The 25,268-nt window shown below is 39.1% G+C and overlaps 1 protein-coding gene across 3 annotated transcripts in view; it reads right to left on the bottom strand.

Moving 5' to 3' along the window:
* SLC25A13 (solute carrier family 25 member 13) overlaps nucleotides 1–25,268 on the bottom strand; it is a 103,959-nt gene that overhangs the window by 56,143 nt on the left and 22,548 nt on the right. For all 3 annotated transcript variants that reach the window (XM_048305136.1, XM_048305134.1, XM_048305127.1), the window contains 3 exons: nucleotides 23,814–23,867; nucleotides 19,060–19,202; nucleotides 11,195–11,310 (listed from right to left, as the gene is read on the bottom strand). In XM_048305136.1, the coding sequence (XP_048161093.1) occupies nucleotides 11,195–11,310; nucleotides 19,060–19,202; nucleotides 23,814–23,867 (313 nt within the window). The remainder of the gene's footprint in view (nucleotides 1–11,194; nucleotides 11,311–19,059; nucleotides 19,203–23,813; nucleotides 23,868–25,268) is intronic.

Below are 25,268 nucleotides of genomic sequence, written 5' to 3'. Positions count from 1 at the left end.
ACCTACCTCCTGCAAAGAAGAAAACAATTTCGTTTTGATGAGAGTAGCCGTTTCAGTATCGTGGCTAGGAAACCCCAGCACCGTACCAACTACCTGGCCTAAAGTTCAGAGGAGATGAGGACAGAACAATTTCCACAAGCTTTGGTCCTCACTGACCACTTGAAACAATTCCGCATTTTCCATAAGCTTCCTGATCCTGAGTACACCACCAGGTTCTGCAACTTCTTCCCCATGACCCATGCACAAGCATGAGGGATACGGGTCCAGGCACAGCACTGCAGGAGAAAGAGCTGGGAGAAGCCTCATCTCAGGTCTTAATCTCTCTTGATGAGGCTTGCTGTAGGGATGCCTGCACCTCAGTGACCCCAACCCCCTGACTTAAGTTCCCAGCCTTATCTTGGACCTGTCTCATCCCTATGGACATGTCTGGCCGACCCTGGTCACTGTCACCAGACCTGCTTTTCTGTCCGTGCTCAGGTAGCATGGGACGGCACTCCTTGCCAGTGAGAGCTGTGCCCAGGTGCCAGCCTCTTGGCACTCTCACTCACATCAGGGCTGTCTGTCTGGTGGAACAGCCAGCTCCTGCTCCTCCTGGACAGAGAAAAATCACAGAATAGTAGAATATCCTGAGCTGGATGGGACTCACAACAATCACTGAAGTCCATCTCCTAGCCCTGCACAGAGCAACCCCAAGATTCACACCATGTGCCTGAGAACATCGTTCAAACGCTTCGTGAACTCTGCCAGGTTTGGTGCTGTGACCACGTCCCTGGGGAACCTGTTCCAGTGCCCAGCCACCCTCTGAGCAAAGAACCTTTTGCTATTACCTAACCTAAATCCCTCCTGACACGGTTTCATGCTATTCCCTCAGGTCCTATGGTTCAGTTCAGAGCACTGAGACCCCCTAAGCCCATCATTCATGTTGAAGACAACAGCAAAGAAAGCGTTAAACATCTCTGCCTTGTCTATGTCCCTGTTCGTGAGGTGACCATTCTCATAATGTAATGAGACAATGTTATTTCTGGACTGCATTTTGCCATTAGTATATTTAAAAAAAATTTTTTGTCCCCCACATTTCTGGCCAGCTTCAACTCCAGTTGAGTTTGAGCCATATGAATTTTCTCTGTAAAATGGACTGGACATACACCTTCTTTTTTTGCCTTAGCTCCAAAGTAGATCCTTGCTCTGCCAAGCCAGCCTGCTGCCAGGATTGCTTCACTTATGACGTCTTGGAAGAACAATAAACTTGTGTAAAAGCATATGTGTACAGAGACAGGTACATATATGTGGAAGGTATCTTTTCAGCTTTATACCGGCTAGCGCTTGTATTCCAATGCCTTAGAAAGCCTCGAGCAGCCCGGAGGGGTAGCACGGGCGATCTAGCACTTTAGTAGCTCTAAAATCGGTACCTGTATCAGCTGCAAAGCAAATACCATCAGCAGAAGCAAAGAGGGAGAAATATAGCTCTCAGCTCAGCTACTTTCCTGTGACCATCTCTGGTTATCTATCTCATTTGAAAGCTTCTAACTGCAGGGAATTGAGTGAGCAGGGAGCTATATTTCTCCCTCTTTGCTTCTGCTGATGGTATTTGCTTTGCAGCTGATACAGGTACCGATTTTAGAGCTACTAAAGTGCTAGATCGCCCGTGCTACCCCTCCGGGCTGCTCGAGGCTTTCTAAGGCATTGGAATACAAGCGCTAGCCGGTATAAAGCTGAAAAGATACCTTCCACACATATATATATATGTGTGTGTGTATATAAAAGCATATGTGTACAGAGACAGGTACATATATATATATATATATATATATATACGTGTGTGTCTGTATATACATATGTATGTCAGAAATATTCAAGTAATAATTCTTTGTATTATCTTGTTTTACTGGAATTGTTGGGATTTATCCAAGGTTTGGGACGTCTTATTTTTGGGTTTTATTTTGTTTTCTTAGGTTTTTATTTACTGCTGTGAACTCCAAATTCACAGCTGGTTAGAATTTATTTCCATCCTTGATAATGATGACTTTTATTTTGGAGAATGTATGTCAACATCACATCTGTTCAGGTAAGATGTGGAATGATGAGTAGTCCGAGTACTTGGCTGGGTTTTCCATTTATCCCCATTTATGTAGAAGAACAACACTCTGGAAGTACAAGCATTACAATCACCTTCTTCATCTCCCCGCTGCTTTGTTAAGGAAACAGTCGAAATAGTTTTATGGTGGCCATACAGTGAATTGAATAACACGCTGGAATAGTTTGATTACTAAGGACAGCAAAGGAAAGGTACTCACCCCTCCAACTTCCCTCAACAAAGCATTAAGAGCAGGAAGGGCTGTCATAGCCACCTTTTTCCACAGGTTAAAAGCCCTGAAATAATAAACTAATGTTGTATTTTCACTTCCTCTTAATTCCTCACAAAACATGGACCACAACCTATTTTGCAACTGTGAATTAAAAAAAAAAAAAAATTAAATTAGGTTATTTTTCCCTTAAAATATTACAAAGAAAGTATCTGGTAGAATACTCAAAGTGAAGCTGGCAGAGTAGAAATGGAGCACATAATTTCCAAATAATGGGAGTGTATTGCACGTATCAAGAAGGGGGGTGGTTTGAAAAAAGCAGCTCAGGTCAGTGCAATTTGGTTGTGCTCTGTCATGTGTTATCACTGCCATTCTAAAAAAGATTCATTCAAAAGAGTGCAAAAACCTGCCTTAGTGGACCTGACTCATTTAGACTAAGGTCAGTTTCACCTGCACCTGAAAAAATGTGTCTGCACATATATACTTGCGTATAAACACCCGAAAACCCCCAGAATTCACTTCTTTTGATAACTTTGTGTGTAAGAGGTAGTTTTTTTTTTCATAGGACTAGCTCCTCCAAATCCAGATAAAGTTCTCAAAGACAAAATTTAACTCAAAAAATAAAAAAGGTAATTTTAACCAATTTAATTATTTTGAGTTAGTCCAAGTGTGGACTAGTGCTGGATTGTAATGGACAAGCAGGAGGTTTTGCTGCTTAACATAAGCCAGTGTTGGTTGTGTGTAACCAAAGCTGAATATCAAATTCAATGCCCCACGTGGGCAAATGAAATCATCATTTGGACTCATTTCTGTTACCCCTATCATGGGGATATAAAAACACAGGACTTTCAGGATCCAGACTGAATCAACACCTTTTGTTTTACACTGGCAGGGGCTAATTTCACTGTAGTTGTCCACCAATAAAAAATTTACTTCAGAATTCACATCTTTGTTTCCTACAGCAATTTAATATACCAACCAAAGTGATAAAAGCAAACTCCTGGCTCAAAGAAATAATCCTGAACTTTACACTTTACTTTCCAGCAAGAGACTTGAGAGCTCTATGTCTTTAACAGCTATTTTGCTTAGATAGATGATATTAAAGAAAAAAAAAATCACTTTCTTGCAAAGCATTAACATACACTTTCCCTCACTTAAATACTTCAATTTCAAATACACCACAAAATGTACTCCCACAACTGTACTGTATTAGGATAAAACTATTTTAGTTCAATTAAAATGTCTAACTATCTACCCTCAAACCTATCTAAACCGTAATTTTCACTTTGAGCACTTCCAATATGTTTTCAGTTTTGTTTTCTTTTATCAGCTTATCAAATCAGGTCCTGAATTCCAAATGTTAGGAAAAAATAGTCATTAACTGCTATGTAACAGCAGATTTTCCAATTTAGAAAACTAAACTACACACACCACAAAAACATGTATTTTGCTATTTGAAATTTCATATTAAAATCTGTAATAGCAAAACACTTTTCTGGCTCTTAGGATCTGCTCAAGTTTTTACTTCCGAATCTGCAATTCCAGGCCAGTTTGAAAACAGGATGGGGAAAAATCTTAATAAAAAACAAGCTTAAATTGATATACTGCTTCTGACACGGTTTAAAATATATTCTTGTGTGGAAGCTTTTGGTTCCTCCCCAAATGCTGCCTAGTAATCATGTTGGACTTCTTTTTCCAACAGGATATACAGATGGCTAACCCTCAGCTTACCAAAGAGTTTCTCCGTTAACCAAAGAGTGACCTCATACAGTTGAAACTGACCCTCAATTTGGCATGTTCCCACCTTTTCCACACCTATTTTTTTCTTTTTAAGTAGCAGCAGAAAGCACAATATTTTAGCCATCTGAGCATGTAGTATTCTTGAACTACCCCACCAACTGGAAGTCCTCTCTGTTACCTCTGTCTTTTAAAATTGGAGCCATTATAGTCAACTGTTCAAATCTACAGTTGGTCGTTTGTAAAAAGAGGATTGTTAACCCACTGAACTGGAACATCCTCTGAGCAGTTCTTCAGATCTCTGACAAGTTACCATACAACACATACATGCCAATCTGATATTCCCAGGTATCTACATTCAGTCGTTCAGAAAACATTGCTCATATGTCACTATAAAAGTTCTAAAAATCAGGATAGTTCTTTTTGTAATAAAAGCTGATCATTAAAGAAGTGCATTAAAGCTCCACATATATAAAAAAATGGATGCCCTCAAAATGTTTTTTCACCTCCAGATAGCATACCAACATCTGGAGCCCAACAATGAGAAGCAAAAGCTTATGATTCTTGTTGGGTTGCTCTTAGAAAATGCATTGGTTAACTCAGCACATCCTCAGGCATTAAAAAAGACTGTACTGCAACAGCCCCAGTGGAGTGCCAGCATCCTTAGAGGCAGCCACAGCAGGGCAGAGAAGCAGGAGGCTGGAGTCTCCCACTAAAATTGGTCACTTCTGTTCAGATACGAACTACATTCATTTTGCGGTTGGAACAATCAACGAAGGCTGCACAGCACCTGTTGTACACAGAGGTGAGATGAAGACCAGTATTGGTAAGTAAATGTCTATCAAATGTTGTAAGTAGACTTCAAAGAAGACAACAACCAAACAGATCCCCCAAAATGCCTGCAGCAAACCATAAAGTCCAGTGCAAATCCTAAAAAATGTTCAGCATGCATTCTCTATCAGGAGAGAGACACTAGCTACGGAACATAATTCATTGTCCTAGCCAAACTTTTCAGCAAGGACAGAGCAGTCTCACAGATTAATTTTACCTTAATGAAAACATTTTCACACAGAACATGCTTGTGCCTCCATGATTTTTCCCAACCAAAAAGATCCATGATAAACTTCAACTTCGCAAATCTGCTGAAATTGTTCTCTTTTTAATCCTCTTACCTTCCCCCTGCTCTGGTTGTTTGTGCTCTTGTCCCTTCTACAAATTACTAATTCACTTTCTCATGACATATCCATACAGCATCCTGTTCAACTTGGCCCTAATTTTTGATTGAGATACTTGTGTACTTCTCTTACCTGTGATACACACTGCAAATACCACCAAAAAAACAAAACAAAACCAGGCTCTTTCCAAAAGTGCCATCACCCTCAGTAAGTAAGGCACTGGATTCAAGCTTGTCTGCGTCTTCTGTCTCCACTGTATGTAAGTGATAACAACATGAACTTACACACAGACTATTACATAATTTGCTTACTTAAAATGTTTTCAGAAATTTTCCAGAATGCAATCCCTTAAAAATATTTCTATTTAAACTGTGGCTATCCATAATTTCAGTTCACTGGCAACAGCCTTACATTTCCTTATTACCTTTAGTGTCCTCATTAGAAGCTAGCAACAAACTGCCAGCACCCTAAGACCTCAAGTTTGAAAAGCACTAGGTCCCCTGTGGGCATAAAAAAGAAACTTACTCCTCTTGCCCTGAGAAATAATAATAATCATAATAATAATAATAATAATAAAAAAAATCGTATCACTTTCACCAAGGTAAACAGCACAACCTGCTAACAAAAACAGAGCATCACTTCTATTTTCTCCATACAAGGCAGCTGGGGGACGATGCATGTGACATGCATAGAGAGGCTGATGGAATGGGGTTTTCTTAGCCTGGAGAAGGGAGATCTAAAGGAGGACCTCATTGTTGTCTATAGCTACCCAACAGAATGGTGAAGGGAAGACAGAGGTGCACAGTGGAAGGACAAGAGGCAATGGATGCAAGCTAGAACACTGACAATCCCAACTAGGCCTCAGTAATTTAGTCTTCCACTACAATAGTGATCAAACACTGGAAGATGCTTGCTCATACAGGCTGCAGAGTCTCCAGCCTCAGAGATTATTTAAAAAGTTGATTAGATATTGCCCCTCAAGAAACTGGTCCTGATGGTGGTGCTGCAAGGGTTTGAACCAGATGGTTGCCACCAGCCCCTCCAATCTGAATTGTCTGACGATTCACTGACCACGCCCAACAAAACAACAGAATAAAACCAACAACAAAGAACAAACTGAAGCACTGAATTTCAGTTCTGGATGATTTAGAAAACTCAGTTGCATTTTCTAGACCAAATGAAACCAAACAGTTTAACAGGACAAAAGCTTCTCCTAATATTTAGAATGACAGACTCACTTTGTATCTAAACAGGCTCTCTTTTATTTAAGATGCCTGCATCAAAGTCTACCTGGTTACATAACATTTTAGTTAAAAGAAAAAAAAACAAAACAAAAACTTGCCAAGTTGACATATGTCTAGAAATGAAATTCTCAAAAAAAAGTCTGAGAAGATTTCAAAAATTGTTTTGAAGAAAATAAATATACTAACAAGTCTACTTTACATCCTCTTGTAATTAAAACTGGCAATTATTTGTGCAAAATCCAATATTGTACAAACAACAAAAACCATCAGAGACTAAAGAGATGTTGCATTTGTGATGTTGCCACTGGGGCCACCGTATCTGTCATTTATAAACCAACAACATTTCACTGTATAGGTGAAGCTGTGATGTGTAAGCTAACACATCACTAGCTACAACGGGTTTCACGTCAATTTGAACCAGCAACAGAAGTATCACTGATAAATACTGAATACTGCAGTTTGTCAAGAGATCAAAGCTTACAGCTCCAGCGATTTATTTTGTTGGTTCAGATTTAGCTTTTCATTGCTTTACGTGGTATTCAGTGTACCAGGCTGGGCATCAAGAAGCTAGGTGTTGTGCAAGAGATAAAAAGAATTACAGATACCGTAAGAAGAACCAAGTCATACCAGCAATTACAGCGTGAAGTATAAAACAAGTAATCGTCTGTAACAAAAGCAAGAGCTACGTCACACAATCAGAACCTAATTCTTTGGTCATGAAAGCAATGATGAAACTTCTGTAATAACTTTTTGCGTATTAAAAAAATATCAGAGCATTATCATAGAAGAAAAAACTCTGAAGCTTATCACAATAGCTATGTAGCTATTTAAACCTCTGCTAAGAGCTATGTCCTTTTAGAAAGTTTACAAACAAGTATTCAGGCAATTCAAGTATCAGGTATCAGCAAACAGGAGCACTTAGTAAGATGTATCCTTAATTAATGTGTTTATCTAAGAACTGTACTGATATAATTAATAACAGAAGCAGAGACCCACAGTAGCTGCTGTCTGCATGCCAATAAAGTCTTGTTTAGAGACAAAAGCAAAATACAATGCTCAAATCGGCAGCTGTTGCGCTTAACAAAAATTTGGGGGTTGGGTTCCCAATTTCCTTCATGTTTTTGCTGGCTTTGGGGGGAGGTTGTTTTTTGGGTTTTTTTTTAATTAAAGGACTGACATTTTACAGCATACTCATATTTCTCAAAGCAGCACAACACAGCATCCATTTTGAAACAGCTTCAGATTGAGTTAGAGGACCTCTAAAAAGGAAAACCAAGGCCATAAAAACACACACTTATACCACAGCTCCATTTCATTAAGTACAAGAGCAAGAATTTCTGTCTGGTGGGTAACTAACACAAATCAGAACTAAACTCTTTAAAGCAGGTTCAATAATGGTTGGCAGCACAGACTCAGGTAACCACAGCTCTTTTTGTGCCTTTCCTTACTCTCTTAGCAAAATCAACATGGAAAATGCTTATTTTGCCCTTTACTAGGGCTTGTGAGAACTGGTATCAGAAAAGGTAAGTTCCAGTTCCTGGGTATCACTGCTGTGTTATTCACAGCTCAGAACTGTTAGGTGCCATGATTTAATTTACCCATCCAAAATTAAAGATGAAGTTTACAACGACTTAGTTTTTAAACACTTTTTTACCCAACCAGCTCACCTTTTTTTAAATGCCATCTAGTAAAGAATTTCAAAGGGCTCTGCTTCTTTAATGAGGCATTAAAATACAGTCATACGACAAAAAAGCAACTCTACTAAGTCTCTTAAACCCCTGGACTTACATTATCAGCTTTTATGTGCCTGTCAACACTCAACAGTAAGAAGCAATGGTTTGCTCTTTGCCTCGAATTTAAAAGCCAGCTAAACTTCCTCTCACTTTCCTGCTGAGAGCTTTAACTCCTTACAAACTGTCAAAGCTTTGACACTTCAGCAGAAAGTAAATCTACAACATGATGCAACAGCCAGGTGTAGTCTCAATCAGCCACTAGCCACTAATTTACTAGTGGCCATTTAATTCACCTCAAAAAGCAATAAACTAGAAATACTTCTCCCCACCATGTACCCACACTGCTTGCACATCAGCCCTTTTAAATAGGTAATACTTCTGTCAAAGAACCAGGTACAGTTAACTTGCAACTCGAAAGAAATGAAACATTTTAAATTGCAGAGATGCCAACATACAGCTAAAATGCAAACACACTTCCAACCCAAAAGCTAAAGTAAGAGTGCAGCATTTTTCAAGAAAAGTGCAAAGTGTTAAATTGGAACTTCTTTACCCAGAACACTTCTCTGAGTATCCACAGCCTGGATCTCACATTCAGTGTAAAAGTTCATTGACATAAAGCTCATTATTAATTCATTTAACAAAGACGCTGAGCCAAGTGCACCTATGGAAGAAGAAGATTTGGATGGATTTGCATGGTAGAAAATGTGAAGTTCACTGCTGGGAATTATTCTGTTTGATATAAGCTAAAATATTTGTATCATTATTTTAGCGTACAAAAAACAATGACTGCAGAGATAAGCGATGCTATTTCTTTACAACAATAAAATGAGGTACAGCCTTAAAATGAGAGCCTTGAGATACAACACCTAACAGCAGTATACTGAAAAATTATCCTTTCCCCTTTCTTCTGTTCCTTTCACACTGTAATTCCACAGTGTACAAAACCCCTATTTAAGTCTCCTAGCCTCGATAAGGACTTGATACCACTCTCATTCAAGTGAATGGAAAAAGATCTCATAATTAACCTCAAAGACGCGTGACTGAGGCACTGAATGGCAACGTTACAGGATAGTATTTTAATAATGTATTTATAAAAAATACTAGGGGTTTTTTTCATAATAGCAGGAAAATAAAACTTCTTTTTCCTCCTTGTGATAGAAAATAAGGAACTAGCTTTGTCTAAAGGTCAACCATTTCCGCTGAGAATGCACAACACTGAGACAGCTCTTCCTTCCTCCCCAGTCCAGGCATTTGCTGGGGTAGTAGCTACAAGGTACTATACAGAAGTTACAAATACATTTATGATTCCAAAAGGGGAGATGAAGGAATTAAACGAAAGCTATCTGAGGTTCTGCCAATGCTGGCATGTCTCCTCTTTCAAATACCTTAAATACAGTCTGATATGGGATTTTCTCTCATCACGAGGAGGACTTCAATGGACTTCAAATGCCAAACAAATCCTTTGACTCACTGTGTCAAACCCCAAGGGAAGCATTTGACAGCGGGAAAAATAGGAACAAGAATGCCAAGAGTTAAAAAGTCGGACTCATTCAGCATTCAGATCAAACGATTACAGTTCCTCCTAGATTATTAATGAGTGCTCCAAGCAACCGGAGGCTCTGACGCAGACAAGAACCTGCACATCACAGACATTCCAGGAACTCCGGTCTGCCTTCACTAGGACAAAACCCTAGCAAAATATGCATTCCCTCCTGTTTTAAAAGCATGGCATCTCTCACTGCTTCTCTGCCTATTTACATGCACAGAAATGTTAGGCACAAAATACTTCCTTCATCAAGGTTATAATCTGCAGAAACTTTTTCTGAAATTCTTGCAAATCTTTTATCATCTGTAGTAGCTTCTAAAACATTGCACACAAAAAGCACATCTTTCACAACCTCAACAGACTACCAAAATAATAAAAAACCAAAACAGACACAAGAAGAGACAACAAGTCTTCTCACCGGCCGCAACTTCAAATACAGATTTTTGGAGTTGGTGGAAGGAATACAGAGATGCTTCAAGCAATGGTTACAGAATCTTATTAGTTCAAATGGAAAGAGAAGGGCTTTTCTAACTGGAGCATGACATGTATGGGAAATACTAGTAAAAGGCAACGGATGTGTGAACCATACATTTTGGAAAGACAAAGAGTCAATGTCATCAAATTTTCCATTCACTTAGAACTGTTTAACAACCAATCAATAAAACTTAATATACATGAATAACCACATCCAAATGTAGCAGATCAGAAACAGCAATTTTATCCAGTGAAGGTACTCAGCAAAAGAATTCCCCATACTTTTTGAAGTGCAAGCTCAATATCAGAAATTAGTCCAAGCTGCTAAATTCTAAATCCTTCTTTCAGATGGAATTGGCCTTGTCATTAGGCAGATGGCAGACAGTCCTGCAGATATCAAAAGCTATCTCTAGGATATTTAGAAATAAACAGTCCCCTTAGTCAAGTTTTATACTGGCCTGAGTGTATCTCAGTATCAGTGCAAACATCACACCTCCAAGGCACAGCTGAATTTTCTGGGGGAGGGAATGGCAGAGGGCACACAGTAATTAATTTATTACTGAAAAATATCACAGAATACAGTTTTAAGAGTTAAAAGTCAGCCAGCTTGAAATATAGCCAATTTAAACAAGTAATAATTCTGGGTAATAATTTCAAATCCAATATTCACCCAGGTCTGCTGGGAACTTTCTTGGAGTTTTACAATCATTCCCTATAGTCACCTTTCACTGCTGTTCTGGACCTGCACAAGCATGTTGGGGAAGAGAAAAAGAGAAGTGACCAGTTCTGCAGAAAAAACTATGATGATGACCTTGGCTTCATACTGTGCACACATAAATGATTTTAAAAGTTCAGACAAAGTTGCTTGGCTTTAGTGTAGTTCTGCTACCAATCACCGTCTCCTACAGTAACAGAAGGTGAAACAGAGTTTGGCATAGGTAGGGATTTTTACATTAAGAATGCACATTTAAGAATGTCTTACCAAAAGTAACTTCTCCTTTGCCAGTCTTGTCGAATAGCTGAAAGGCTACTATGAACAATGCATCTGGAGCACACAGGACTGATTCAAACGCCACAAACTCTTGAAAGGATATCAGCCTAAGGGATGAAGGAAAAAGCAATAGCTATGAAACCAACTTGCTTGCAGAAACCTGAAATACAATATAATACTGATTATACAAAAGAAATAAGATCATAACCAAACTGTGTTCAAAATGTGTTCAATAGGGATTAAAATTTGTCCTAAAATGCCCTATCTCCAGTCATGTCAGGAAGCCTTTATATCACTAAATGGAAGTGTCTGTTAAACAAGGAATTATTCCTCTCAGCAAGTCACAACAAAACATACAAAAAGCAAAACACTCAGCATGGCTACTCACCTCAGCTTTAATGTCTAAGTGAACTGCCCTCTGGGGGAGCCTACCTCCCTCCACTAGCAAGACAGAGCCAATAAAGACATGAGTAACTTCCCTCAAGACTCAGTACTTAGCACTTTTGGAAAGCAAATCCATTCAAGACCTACATGCTGCCACTCACTTCAGAAGGAACCCATCAGAATGTGTTAACCGTTTGCTAGCAACTTATTAGTCATCCATCACAGCCCTCCAGTCCTGCATGTTGAGTCATAAATTTCAATCAGTAGTCTGCATGTTCTTCCTCAGCCCAAGAGCAGTTTATTCAAATTCATCACTACAGCCAGGTTCCTAATGTGCTAGCACAGTAGTAGGGCATAGATAAAAGTAGAGCTGTCCTTCCAGAAGTTAGTTCATAAGCAGAAATACATAATTAGACAACTTGGCATTGTTTCCAGCAGTAGGTTTGATACAGCAAAGACCCTGAGCATTCTAATTTCTCTGTCACACCCAAGAGTTGAAATGGAGATCAAACTCTATTCTTAAAGAGGCAAAGGCCAACTATTCTTCCATTTTGCTGCTTTTTTAATGTCTAGGCTGTAGAGTTTAAAGTCATCTTCAAATATGTGGCGGCAGGGCCTGCTGGCAGTCTGGGATACTTAGGATTGCCGTCTCTCAGGCTGCTTTATGTCAGTGTAGCAGGCAGGTAGCTTTAATGGGTTCATGTGGCAGCAGCTGGGGAACAAGGATTATTTCTGAAAAGCACAAAATTCAGCGTATCCAGTGTCAAGAAACACACACAAACCCAAGGGATTTTTACTGGAAACTAACTATATCCTTAGGACTTTGATTCAAAATGACACTGCAGCCAGTTCAATGAAAACTTCTACTCAGGATGCAGTAACAGTGAAGAACTAAGAGTTTGAGTAAGTTGGAAAAGGTATTTTTTCCATCAAGTTATGATGACCCATGACTATACAGCAATTTCCAGTCACCTGTTTTATGGGAATTCAGAGAACATGCTCAGTAGGAAGGGGCCCGTCAGGATCATGGAATCCAACGCCTGGTCCTGCACAAGTCCATCCCCAAGACTCACACCATGTACCTGAGAGCACTGTCCTTCCTGAACTCAGACAGGCTTGGTGCTGTGATACTTCCCTGGAAAGCCTGTTCCAGTACCCAACCCCACCCTGAGTCAAAAACCTTTTCCTAATATCTAACCTAAACCTCCCCCAACTCAGCTTCATGCTGTTTCTTCCAATTCTGACATGGGTCACAAGAGTGAAGAGTTTAGTACTTGCTCCTCCTCTTCCCCTCATGAGGAAATTGTAGACTGCAACGAGATCTCCCTTCAGTCTTCTCCAGGCTGAACAGACCAAGTGACCTCAGCTATTCCCCATATGGTTTCTCCTCAAGGCCCTTTATCATCTTTGTTGCCGTCCTTTGGACACTCTCTAACAGCTTAAGGTCTTTCTTACATTACAGCATCCAAACCTGCACACAATATTCAAGGTGAGGCTGCCCCAGTGCAGAGCAGAGCAGGACAATCCCCTCCCTTACCCAGCTGGTGATGCTGTGCCTGATGCGCCCCAGGACACGCTTGGCCCTCCTGGCTGCCAGGGCACTGCTGAATCATTTTCAACCTTCGGCTGACCAGGACCCCCAGGTCCTTTTTCACAACACTTCTCTTCAGCCTCTCATTCCCCAGTCTGTCTGTATATCCAGGGTTGCCCCATCCCAGGTGCAGAATCTGACACTTTCCCTTGTTCAACTTCATACAGTTGGTGATTGCCCATCTCTCTAATTTGTTGATGTCTCTCTGCAGGGCCTCTCTGCCCTTGAGGAAGTCAGCAGTTGGCAAACTTACTTAGTACCCCTGTAAGTCCTGCATCAGGGTCACTTATGAAGATGCTGAAGAGCACAGGGCTGAGGATGGGGCCCTGCAGAAACCCCCCAGTGACAGGTCGCCAGCCTGATGTCACCCTGTTCACTGTAACCCTTTGTGCCTGACCTGTAAGCCAGTTGCTCACCCATCATGTAACATGGCTATTCAGCTGTGTGCTGGACATTTTGTCCAGAAGGACACTATGAGAGACAGTATCAACAGCTTTGCTGAAGTCTAAAAATACTACATCTACTGGCTTTCCTATGTCAACACTTGAAGTGTGCTTGCTGCACATCAGCAGCCAAACGTCCACTGAGTAACAAGCAGACTTCCACGAGGAACATAAAAACATGAGAAGATGACTAAAAGAGGACATTTTTTAAAAAAAAGCACAGCACAGAGATGGCCTAAAAGCTGTTCTACACTACCTCCCTCAATATACATGCAATAAAAGTAACAGAAACGTAGAGTATGAAATGGTCTAACAAATAATTAACTCTGGGAGCTTGCCACCATAAGTTATAACATAGTGCAAGAAGTAAATAAAAAGAAACCTCCTCAGGTATTCTTAAGATTAAACTCACAATTGATGATGTCAGCAAACATATAAGAATGCCTTAAGCTTTACTGGCAAAGAAGCCCGTGCCTTGTTACATATGCACATGTTAGCACACGAGCAATCTATCAGTCCCTTAAACTCCTTGAGAGCTCTAAGTACTCCCCACTGTTAGACACAGACTATACAGATACTCAGTCTTCAAAGGAAGAAAACTTCCATCCCTTCTAAGCCAGAAGAAATTTTTTCTAAAGTAACATTTCCTTCAATTTTAAACCAATATATCGCAACCTACTCAGTTTTGCATTGATGCATATTTAGTGTTACAATGCGTATTTACTGCGACTTACTGGCTATAAAAGGCCATTATTATTTGTTATTATTGGTTACGTACCTGACAGAACAGTAAACAGATCCAAAGCACTGAGTTCTGTCCCAAAGGTTATAATACATGCACACAGAAAGAACAAATAAGACAGCAGGTGACAAGACTCTAGAATAGGATTGTTTAGAATTACAAATGTAGAATCTCTGCCAATGCCATTTTAGTAAAGCCACTTTTCGTGTGAAACAACAACCTGCGCATGTCCTTACCAACAGATCACAATACACTGATGACAGCACAGAAAAGAAATACAGCACCTATCCCAACAGAATCCCAGCACCATGTTAAGAACATATTCTATGTTACTAGGCCTGACTTTGATTAAAACTCCATGTATTAACACTCATACAAGATTTTATACTGGTAGAAGCATTCTTTTTCAGTACTTGGAAGCAATAACCTCCCTAGTAAGTCACAGATAGATGCTTAAAATAACCCTATATGCATTTTTAAAAACAATTATTCATAGAACTAGGAAGATTAAAAGTGTACAAATTGTGTGGTTCTAGCCAGACTGTTAAAGAAGAGACATTAATATCTGCTGTGCCAGCTGAATTCAAATTAACCCAATTTTTACATGTTAATTAAACCAGCTATTTTCTTCTTATTGTATTTTTGCTCCCTAAGTAGAGTAGCCTGCTAGTGATTCCCAACAGATCTATTCTAACGACGACGTATTCATTTACTTCTATTATGACCATACAATACAGTAACTGAGCAGTAATTTTTCAGTCAATTACACGTGTGATTCTTAATGCTTAAAGATGCTGAAATAATGTGTACTACATAGCCATATGCTCACTTCTCTATACTGCACAAGGGTAGTTGCCTGGGTAACACGTTTTCTCTCTGGTTTAGCATCACCCTTTTGGGTTTAGCATAACCCTTCAGTGAATATCATTAGGTGTCATTAAACAGCACATATTAACATGGACTTCAATATACTACTTAAGAGTTATTTTATATACCTAAACAAGTAGTCATTTATGTAACAAAAGCAGAGAAAAACCTAGTGATTTTAACAGCACAAGGAGAGGAAGCTGAAATGTTTACGAAATTTTATTTCAGTTTTGAAGATATTCTACCCAAGTAAATCGAAGTCTTCCTTCACCTTCACATCCTCATTATCAGTGCCAATACTGCATGATTTATTCAGGAAGGTTCAAATCTTGATATTTTAAAAGCATCCACATACAAGAGCACCAGTCCAAACAGAACAACTGGGTATGGTGCAGCAAAACCACTATTTACTACTCTCCTTTCTTCCATGCTCACACCCATGGTATCTGCACACGCCATAGACACGACACATTCCCACCACAGAAAGTCTGCAAGTAGCCATGCAAAGAAAAAAAAGCCATTACCTGCTGTAATAATACATACAAATGCAATGATGAAGAGGTTTTCTTCAGAAATCAATGCAGATATTTTTACTGTATCAGCAATTTAAACATGGTAACATAATGGGATACAAATTGAAGCTACATCTATTATTTTACACTGCAAGCTAGGTAAACTAAGTATAGTGTAAATTGCTGCATTAGAGGATAAATTTATATCCAATAATAATGGAAAACGCTGGCATTTCCAAGTGTTATTTTTGAACATTTTGTCCTTTCTAAAAATAAAGCATATGGTATTTTTCAGTAAAGTGTTAGTTACTACAGTCCAAACAGAGATGTGCAGTAAATACTTATTTTGTTAGGCAGATGTTTAAAAGTACAACAAAAATCTGAAAAATGATATTACAGTAGGCAGGTTGGAAAATGCCTGGCCTGTTACAGATAGGCCCTGAGAAAGCTACTGTATTTTGAGAAAATTTCTGATCTGGCTGAGGCTAAATGAAGCCGCCTTTTTTTTTTTTTTTTTTTAACCAAGGTTAGGAGTGAGAGGCTTAAGGCCAGGAACCAGGCTCTTCAATCTGTTTCATACAAACAACAACCATGCAATATAACACCTATTAAAATCTGTGTTATTACCAGTCAACTACTTTGAAAGGTTTGTCAGGCCATCAGCAAGGAAAATATCTCCTTTTCTTAGAGGAAACCTTAAAAACATGCCTCCGTTAAGAGAACAGCAGGAAAACCCACCATCAAATAAACCTCTGCCCTGGCTTAAGATGGAGGCAAAACTTGCTCCCATGGCAACGGATATTCATTGAACAGAGTATGCCTTAAGAGGTCTTCTATGTTTCTCACAACAGGAGCTCGTGTAGACCCTCCAATCCTTAATATCTGATAATGCAGGAATTGGGCAAGACTTACATGAGATTTTGTCTACAGTAACCACTGTGAGATTGCATGTAAGGGTTACGGTTCTTTCCATTTCACGCTCAGAACTTCTTCAGCTCTTGGGTCAGAAACTCTTTGCCCATCACATATGCCCTTCTCATGAGACAGAAGTTCTTGTGGTGTCTGCCTTTCACCTGTGTACTTACCCAGTTTAGTATTTCACACTGATTACACTTGGTACGTATACTTAACTTGTCATCAAAATCAGAAAGAATTAATAAGCATTCTGAAGAGTGCTAGGAACAACCCTGGGGGAGGCTCAGACCCTTTTAGTGACAAGTGGTCATGTTCACCAGTCACGAGCAACAGCTGCTTCTTCAGAGCGAAAGAGGGATTCAAGATGCTGGATAAATGCTTCTGGAAGTATTCTAGCAGTATTTTCAGAACTGCAGTACTTTAAGTCGCCAACACGGTAACAAAATTAACTTGTCATTGCTCTTACAAGATTCTTTCTATTTTATAATAGAAATAATGCTAAATTACTGAACCGACTCTCATGACCTTAAACACGTGTAAATCTCTAAACACTGGCAAGCCTATTAAAAATGAAAACCAACAAAAGCTGGTTTGTGCTTCGCTGTAAAACTGGCAGTTCTGGACTGCCAAGTTGGCAGTATTCAACAGGAGAAGGCCAATAGTCCTGTTGCTGTCTCTAGGAGATTTCATGACAGGAACCAAAAAGCAGCTGACCCTTGCCTCAGATGATCACTCCGCAAATTACTTTAAACACCAGGAGAACAAGGTACAAATGCTGAGCCACATGGCAAAAAATGCTACAATGCCACGTTAGAGAGACGGATGCTAATCCCTTTCCGAACTTTCTCCATTCTTTCACATACTAGCTAAACAGGAAGACAGCCTGAATACCAGAAGAGACTCTCCACAGACACGTTACGAACTGTCACTGCACAGTGTGGATTACAGAAACAATCCTTACCCACGGCAGAAAGCAGCAATTAGAAGCCTCAATATTACACCGCAAAACTCTTACAAGATCACGCCAAGTTATGAAATCCCAACTTGTCAACAAGTTCACGTAGGCTATGGTTTTACATTTTGTTCTTCCTGACACCAGCTTCTGTTTGTGAGGGAGATCCAAATCACAAGGTATGGATTATGTTCTCAATCTTCTTATTACAAAATGGATTTGAAGCCATGTAATTTGGAAAATGCTGTTTTTGCAGGCATCAAAACAAGGGAAGAAATCTGAGAAATGTTTAACGTTTTCAGTCAAACACTATCTGAAGCCATGGCCTTCTTGATGCCATCAATGTTACCAACAAAACCCTTAACAGAGTTCTTTTACCGAGGCAGCACTCATCACATTAACTCATCTGCAAGGTTTAAGGTGCCCAGCTGCCAAACACATGAGACTGGCTGAACACAAAAGAGAGCACAGAAAGTACTGCAAAACTTCTCAGTTATGCCTGCATCTCTTACCTAGGAAGACTGCATTCTCTAGTCATGCTTTGTTTATCTCACATTTTACTCTCTGCAACCACTGATATGAGTCATGCCTGAAGTTTTCTGGTTTCTAAAAATGCCACAACTACATACTTTAAGTCCGTAGCTAATTATTCTCAAGTTTCTCTAAGGACACTTTAAAGGGAGGGTTCAACCGAGGCATTCATATGGGTGAAGAGACAGCTTGCCTGGGCAAGTACCAAAAGCAAAAGCTAGGATTTCATTAAAGTAGGGTGAAGGAAGACGGAAGGGTAGCTAATCTTGCCTATTGGCAAAGTCAGCCTTTCAAATGCAAACCATGTGCAACCAACTTCACTGCTGTCTTCCCAAGATTGCAGAGTGGCTCCCTAAATACCTTAGGTGCTCCTCCTCCCTCTTGAAAGAAAAACACAGTGACAAAAAACCTTTCACAGTGCCATGGCAAAACAAAGCAGGGGCACTTTTTTCTAGGATCTCTTCCTACACCATCTAAACTTATTTTGGATTTCTATTTGAATGTGTTTGTGACAGATACATAAAGTAAACAGAGACAGAGAGACTCAGGGAAGGAAAGAAAAGCAGGAGTTAAGGGAGCCAGCCAACCAACATGAAAGGGTCCATGAATTAAAAATACATAGTAGACAGAAAATGGTTTGCACCGCTAAACAGTAGGTGCAATTGAAAACATTATTTCTACTCTTTTCACTTAAAAGATACTGTATTCCTTTATGGATCTGCAGGGGAAAACCAAACAAAACAACCCCCCCACCACTCTTCAAGGATCAGACTGATCTTTTCAAAATGACTGATCAGACATTTTAAAAGAGTGGTTTTGTATTTTTTAAATGAACAACAGAAAAAGAAAAAAAAAGCCAATCAAATACAAATCCCCCCCACCCCCCAAACCAAAAACAAATCCACAAAAAAACACTCACCCATCTTTTGTCTGATCCACCACACCTGCAAGGAGCTGTACAGTGCTTGCGTTAGGCAAACCATCTCCAATTATCTTCAGGTACCGTGTGACGAAGTCATTTGGAGACATGAAGAATTCTCCATTCTTCTCCACACTTGCATACTGTTAAATGAATACAATATTTAGTTCCTCAACACATCCTTCTCCAGGCATTTATTATCACCACCCATAGTTTCCAAAAACAAGCAGGCCTCTGACGGTTCTGCTCCAGTGAAGCTACAGCCTAGACTCAAACAGGAAAGAGTAAGAAGGGAGTACTCAAGCAGCTGAAGGCTTGGCTTCCCAGACAACAAATGGCAGATATACGAATTTTGGATTATCAACAATTTCTCCATAGTAGTCTAGAAATGCTCCATACCAGACATGTTTTTGAAGCAGAAAAAGAAGCACAAGCTCATTTGCAAACATGTATGTGGCATCTCAGGCCCACTGAAACTTTGACAGCAAAGGGTACTGCAGCATATCTTATTTATCTGTAATGACTCCTTTGTTTAGCCATTCTACTTTGGGATGAGAAGGCAGGGTTGGTTACACCTGCAAAATGCCAGTGGAGCAAATGATCCCGCAGGAATGTCCACCTGGGGGTGCTGTTTTGAAGAACTCTACTGCATCACCTGCAGCCATGGCTGGTCCGTAAGGAAAAGAGAACTGACAGGTAACTCCTCCTTGGCTTAAGTGCTGAAAGGAGGCCAAAGAACAGCATTTGCAGAACAATGTAACAAAAACTACGAACTTTGACAGTTCAGCACACTGCAGAAATAAGACAAGAATTCTGACACCTGCCATACATTATCCCTGCTTTACACACAGTTACTGGCATACTACTCCAGAAAACAGCTATTGACAGACCCAAGTGTATTTGCTCCCAGGGGAAGAAGCCTCCAGTAACATGTTGCGAATAAAAGTAATATTAATATTTTTGAAGATCATATCTAAATAAATTAATAAAATTCCCTTTGTTACCACCCCTACCCTCATTCCTAGGTGATTCCTCAAATTTTAAAGTCCTCATTTTCTGCAGAAGGTCAAATTTGAAATCAACCCTAAAGAATGTATTTTAAGAAAAAAAAAAAGGATAAGGACAATCATTAAGAGGAAAAGAAATCCTAGGCAACATTTGCAGAACCATGTGTTAGCTTTAAGGGAAACAGGGCTATCTTGGGATAGCAAATGTACACTGAGAACAGGAAAGAAACTGCTAATTCCTCTTTTATTTTTTGTTTTTGTTTTTTTTTTTAAGGCAAGGTGGGATGATAAACTATTGTTGCAGTTCCCCACAGAGCATTATCCACACAAAAGTAATAAATAAACTGGATGCCTATCGCTATTTTGTAGTGTACTTCAAACACACGTTTTCTTTCACATTACTGTGGCTCTGCTAAGGGATGAAAACTGCCAGTTTTCATTTCATACTGGTGCCTGCAGCGTACTGTTATACCTGCTGTAGGCATATAACTCTCAGAGGGATGCCAAAGTGTTACAGTAAGTAGATTATTTCCTTTAGTGCTATATAAATACCATTTTCAGGTACAGCAATATCTTCAAGAAACAAGGCTTCAGAGAAGCAAGCCCAAACAAAACATAACTCGCTTTGGCATCTCTATATTGGTTAGCGCTAAAGGATTCCTGTCTCAACAGACACTGTAACACAAGCTTTCTAGTTGCTACACTGCAAGGAATTTTGAATTGTATACTTTTATAAGAACTAACAGATCAATTGATTTCAATGTAATCATTTGCAGAAAGACAGAATCCTTCAGAATCCCAGCCTCAGAAACTTTTAACACAGCTGCTATTGAGAAACAAATCAAATAAGTCAGACAGCCTATGCTTCTGTATTTCTTTTTTTTTATCCAGGCTAACCCCCTGCTAGGGCACTCAATAACAGAAAACAGCACAAGGTTTCAGTGTCCCCCTGTTTCTTGTCATTGTGATTTACTCAAGTGTATTTGAAATCCAATCACGTACTCTATACTACATATAGAAAATGACCTTCAAAAATGTCAGCTTGATCACTTTGACTAAAATCTAATCTCTTAGGGGTTATGTTAGAAGACTTAGAAGAAGTACTCTTGGAAATTATCTTCACAAAAAGAAAAAAAATCAGTTCTATTTGTTTTGGAGGAGCAACATTTAAAAATTGGTTCTTTACAGTTTTATTTCCCCCCACTCTGACAACTATATCCACAGAGAATTTGATATTACACAATAGTACTTAATGGCTTTTTGGTAATTTATTTACATACATTTTAGATAGTCAAGTAATAACAAGTTTAACCCAATTTTAAATAAGATTTGCAAACACACTACTGGGGATTTGGCATATTAAATATGCTAAAAGTTGACTGCAATCAGCTGCATTTAAACTGATACTTTCATATTTATTTCTACACTGTGGGTACCATTCCTACATGGCAATCACATTTTTAAATTTTTAATTGAAGTAGGAAAGAATGGTTGTCAAATTATTTTTTAAGTGAATATTCCACAATCTGCAGAAGCAACTGTATTGGCTTCACCACTTAAAATAGTCTAGAGAAGCTTCATTAACACTCTGGCTATCACTTATCTGTAGAGCATGAAACAACATAACACATTCACTCATCATTTTTCCTTCTTGGGAGTAAGCAGCACGACAATTCTGCATTACACTGAACAAAACATCTGGCTCATATTTAATTACTCCACTTTATTGGGATCCCTTCTTTTTAGTGGAAGGGGAAACAAAAGAGGAAGAAAATTAAGTCAGAGGTGGCATTTAGTGTGCTCAACTACGACCCATTCAATCCACCAAATCAGAAGGTTGTCAGGAGCTACAATCTTCAGAAATGCAAGAGATGAATACCCACAGGAGGGTGGGAAACACTTTTCACACTATTCTCAGCAAACCAACTAACCAACCTCCCCACTCTCCAACTGAGGATCACCTCATAGTTCAGAGAGGACCAGGCCTCTCTCTAGTGTGTTTATTTCCTTCCTCAATGCTACTATCTCTCAGGTCAGTGTTCTACTCCTTGTCTGCCTTTTCTGCTGCTGTGCTCCTGCTCTTCAAATATTTTCCTCTGTAAATCACAAAACCCCTTCTTTTTCAAGAGTTTTTTTTGCTGGCCTGACAGATACAAGCTCCAGGACTTAGTAAGTTAAATCCTGGCTTTCTCAACTGAAAATCTGATTTCAGAGCTATAAATACTGACAGTATATGATAAAACTATAAATACTGGCAATATACATTGTGACACCTACACATCTTGTTAATAATAGCTCACAAGGGACAATGGAAAAAATACCAAGAACTACATGGAGAGTGAGGCATGATGCTGGAGAAAGCAAAGATGGAGGGAAGAAACTGGAAAGGTATGAGCTCCCTTAGGCCCTCAACACGTCCATAAAAGCAATTCAGATACAACAGCTCTCTAGTAGCACTGTGGCATCTACCTCGTACTTATTCTTCAGAACCACAAATTTTTTACTCTTTTTCTTTAATAACAGAAAACTAAACTTACCCAGACACTGTACTAATAAATCTTAGGAAGGCTAGAAATAGTTATTTAAATTTAGGAAATGGGTCCAAGAAAGCCAGTTTCACAAAATCACAGAATAGTTTGGGTTGGAAAAGACTTTAAAGATCATCCAGTTCCAACCTCCCTGCCATAGGCACACACATGTTCCATCAGACCAAATTACTCAAACCCCCATCCAACCTGGCCTTGAACACTTCCAGGGATGGGGCACTCACAACTTCTCTGGGCAAGCTATTCTGGGGTTTCACCACCCTCACAGTAAGAGTTTCTTCCTTACTTCCTTAATCTAAACCTACTCTCTTTCAGTTTAAAGTCATTCCCCCTTGTCCTATCACCACATGTTCTTGTAAAATGTCCCTATACTTCTAAAATGTCCCTCTCCAGATTACTTGTAGGCTCCCTTGAGGTACTGAAAGGCTGCCTAAGATCTCCCTGGAGACATCTCTTCCCCAGGCTGAACAATCCCAACTCTCAGTCTGTCTTCATAGCAAGGTGCTCCTGCACTCTGATTGTCTTTGTGACCCTCCTCTGGACTAGCTCCAACAGGTTCACATCCTTCTTATGCTGGGAGCCCCAGAGCTGGATGCAGCACTGCAGGTGGGGGTCTCACAAGAAAGTAGTAGGGTTGGAGAATCACCTCCCAGTTTCCAGCAAGAAAAGCACACTTCTCTGAAGTATATAAGCAAGTATGAATCCTTTCTTTACTTGCATGCTTTCCACAGCATGCCAACAGAGAAGGAATTTCAGTTAAATAATAATATGGCCAGCACTTCACAAGGTGATCTACCCAACATTTCTACAAATTAGAGAAGCAGAGATAACCCTAAAGGAAGAAAGGATGCAAGGACAGAAGAAGAAAGTTTACCAAATCATCTAACAGTAAGATGTCTACACGAACATTTTACCACATGTAGGAACAATACTGAAACTCCCACCACATTCTCTGAACAATGTGTGTTTTTTCTAAGATAGCAATACTTCTTCTGAGTCAATACAATAATCACTCAGGAATATATCTGACTTCTTGGTGAGCATTGTTCAATTCTGATACTGGTATTTAAGTCTAACATGGTAATAATACGGTGAATGATTAATGGTTGGAAAAAACTATCAAGAGTTGTATGCAGCAATAATAGAGCAAAAGATATGAAAAATTTAAGCAGAAAGAGTAAAATATTTACTTTACACATACCTTCAAAAATATTGTTTTCAACTCAGCTGGATCAGCTCTTTTGGTTAGAGCCACCTACAAGTAAATACAATTACATTAATATGCATAACTTATACAAAAGATGTCGAAGTGTCATTTAAAAACAAGAACACAAACAACAGAATGAGTGATGAAAAGAAATGTTCACCTTAGATAAATTACGTATTGCTTTAGCTGGCCATGCTTATTTTATCCATTTCACACTTACATAAGGTTATTATTGTTCTGCTTTCCTTATGCAACCCTGCAACTCTTGAACAGCCACACATTAACAAGTCATAAAGACATTCAAGAACCAAACCTTTATAATGTATCTCTCTGCTGGGATTCAGCATTATATCATCTTTACCATAGACATTTACACTTCCAGCACCTTTCACCTAAGGATTTCAGAGTACCATATGCAGTTCACAACTGATAAAAAGCAAGAATGAAATACTCAGACTCACAAACTTGTTCAAGAAGGCAGCTCCATAAAAGACAGAATTTCAATGTAATTATTTGGTTTATTACACCATTTTAAACTTACAGTGTAGATCCTTTTAATGAGGTGAATTCAAAAAGCAGAGTATCTAGATTTTTCTGCAGATCAAATTAAGCAGTTCCAACTACAATCTAAGTTCCATTTATCACCACAAGCCCAAAGTAATCAGATTTTCTTTTCAAAACACTGAATCAAAAAATATTCAACCCACTGTGGAGTAAGTCCATCAGTATTATCCTGGTTGATATACCATACAGTTTTTTTGCTGCTTTTGGCAGCAAGTGGATTTGTCCTCTCAGTCTGTGCCTACTATAGTTTCCCCTTCTTTATTTGGGATACTTTGATAAAATCTTGTTTGCTAACATAATAATCCTCATCTGACAAGTCAATTCACCAATCTATTCCAAATTAAAAAAACAAATACTTTGCTAGCAAACCTGGATTTTCAAAAAACTTGTGAAAATGTATCTGGAGTGGGGAATAAACAGGCAAAGGACAAGACATACAATCTTACCCTCACTTAAGAATTAAACATCAGAAATGTTATCAATAAAACACTACTTTACTTTACTGACTCTTAACAGCAATGGTAGACTGTAAAGGTGAACGTGACCCCAAGTGCATTTGTGGTAGCACACTGGGCTACTGCAGAAAATGGAAGGAGTCTGTGCTGTACAACAGCATTATATCTTCACACGTACACTTAATGACAAATCTTCAATAAGTTTATCCTCGCCCTAAATGGATCATTTAAAAACTAAAAAAGACAACAAAACCCCCACAAAAACATGTAAAAAAACCTCAGAAAACCAAACCAAAACCCAGAATATTTTAGGAAAAGCGTATGATTAAGGTTTCTTATGAAATTCTAGAAGTTTTTTTTTAAAAGGGAAAAACCACACCTATGCTAGGACTCAACTGACAAAGTCCACAGTTGGAGTCCCAATTCTGTG

The sequence above is a fragment of the Corvus hawaiiensis genome, chromosome 1, assembly GCF_020740725.1.
Source record: "Corvus hawaiiensis isolate bCorHaw1 chromosome 1, bCorHaw1.pri.cur, whole genome shotgun sequence".
Classification (NCBI taxonomy): domain Eukaryota; kingdom Metazoa; phylum Chordata; class Aves; order Passeriformes; family Corvidae; genus Corvus; species Corvus hawaiiensis.
The sequence above is the reverse complement of the archived record's forward strand: the minus strand, read 5'-3'. Positions and strand labels throughout refer to the sequence as shown.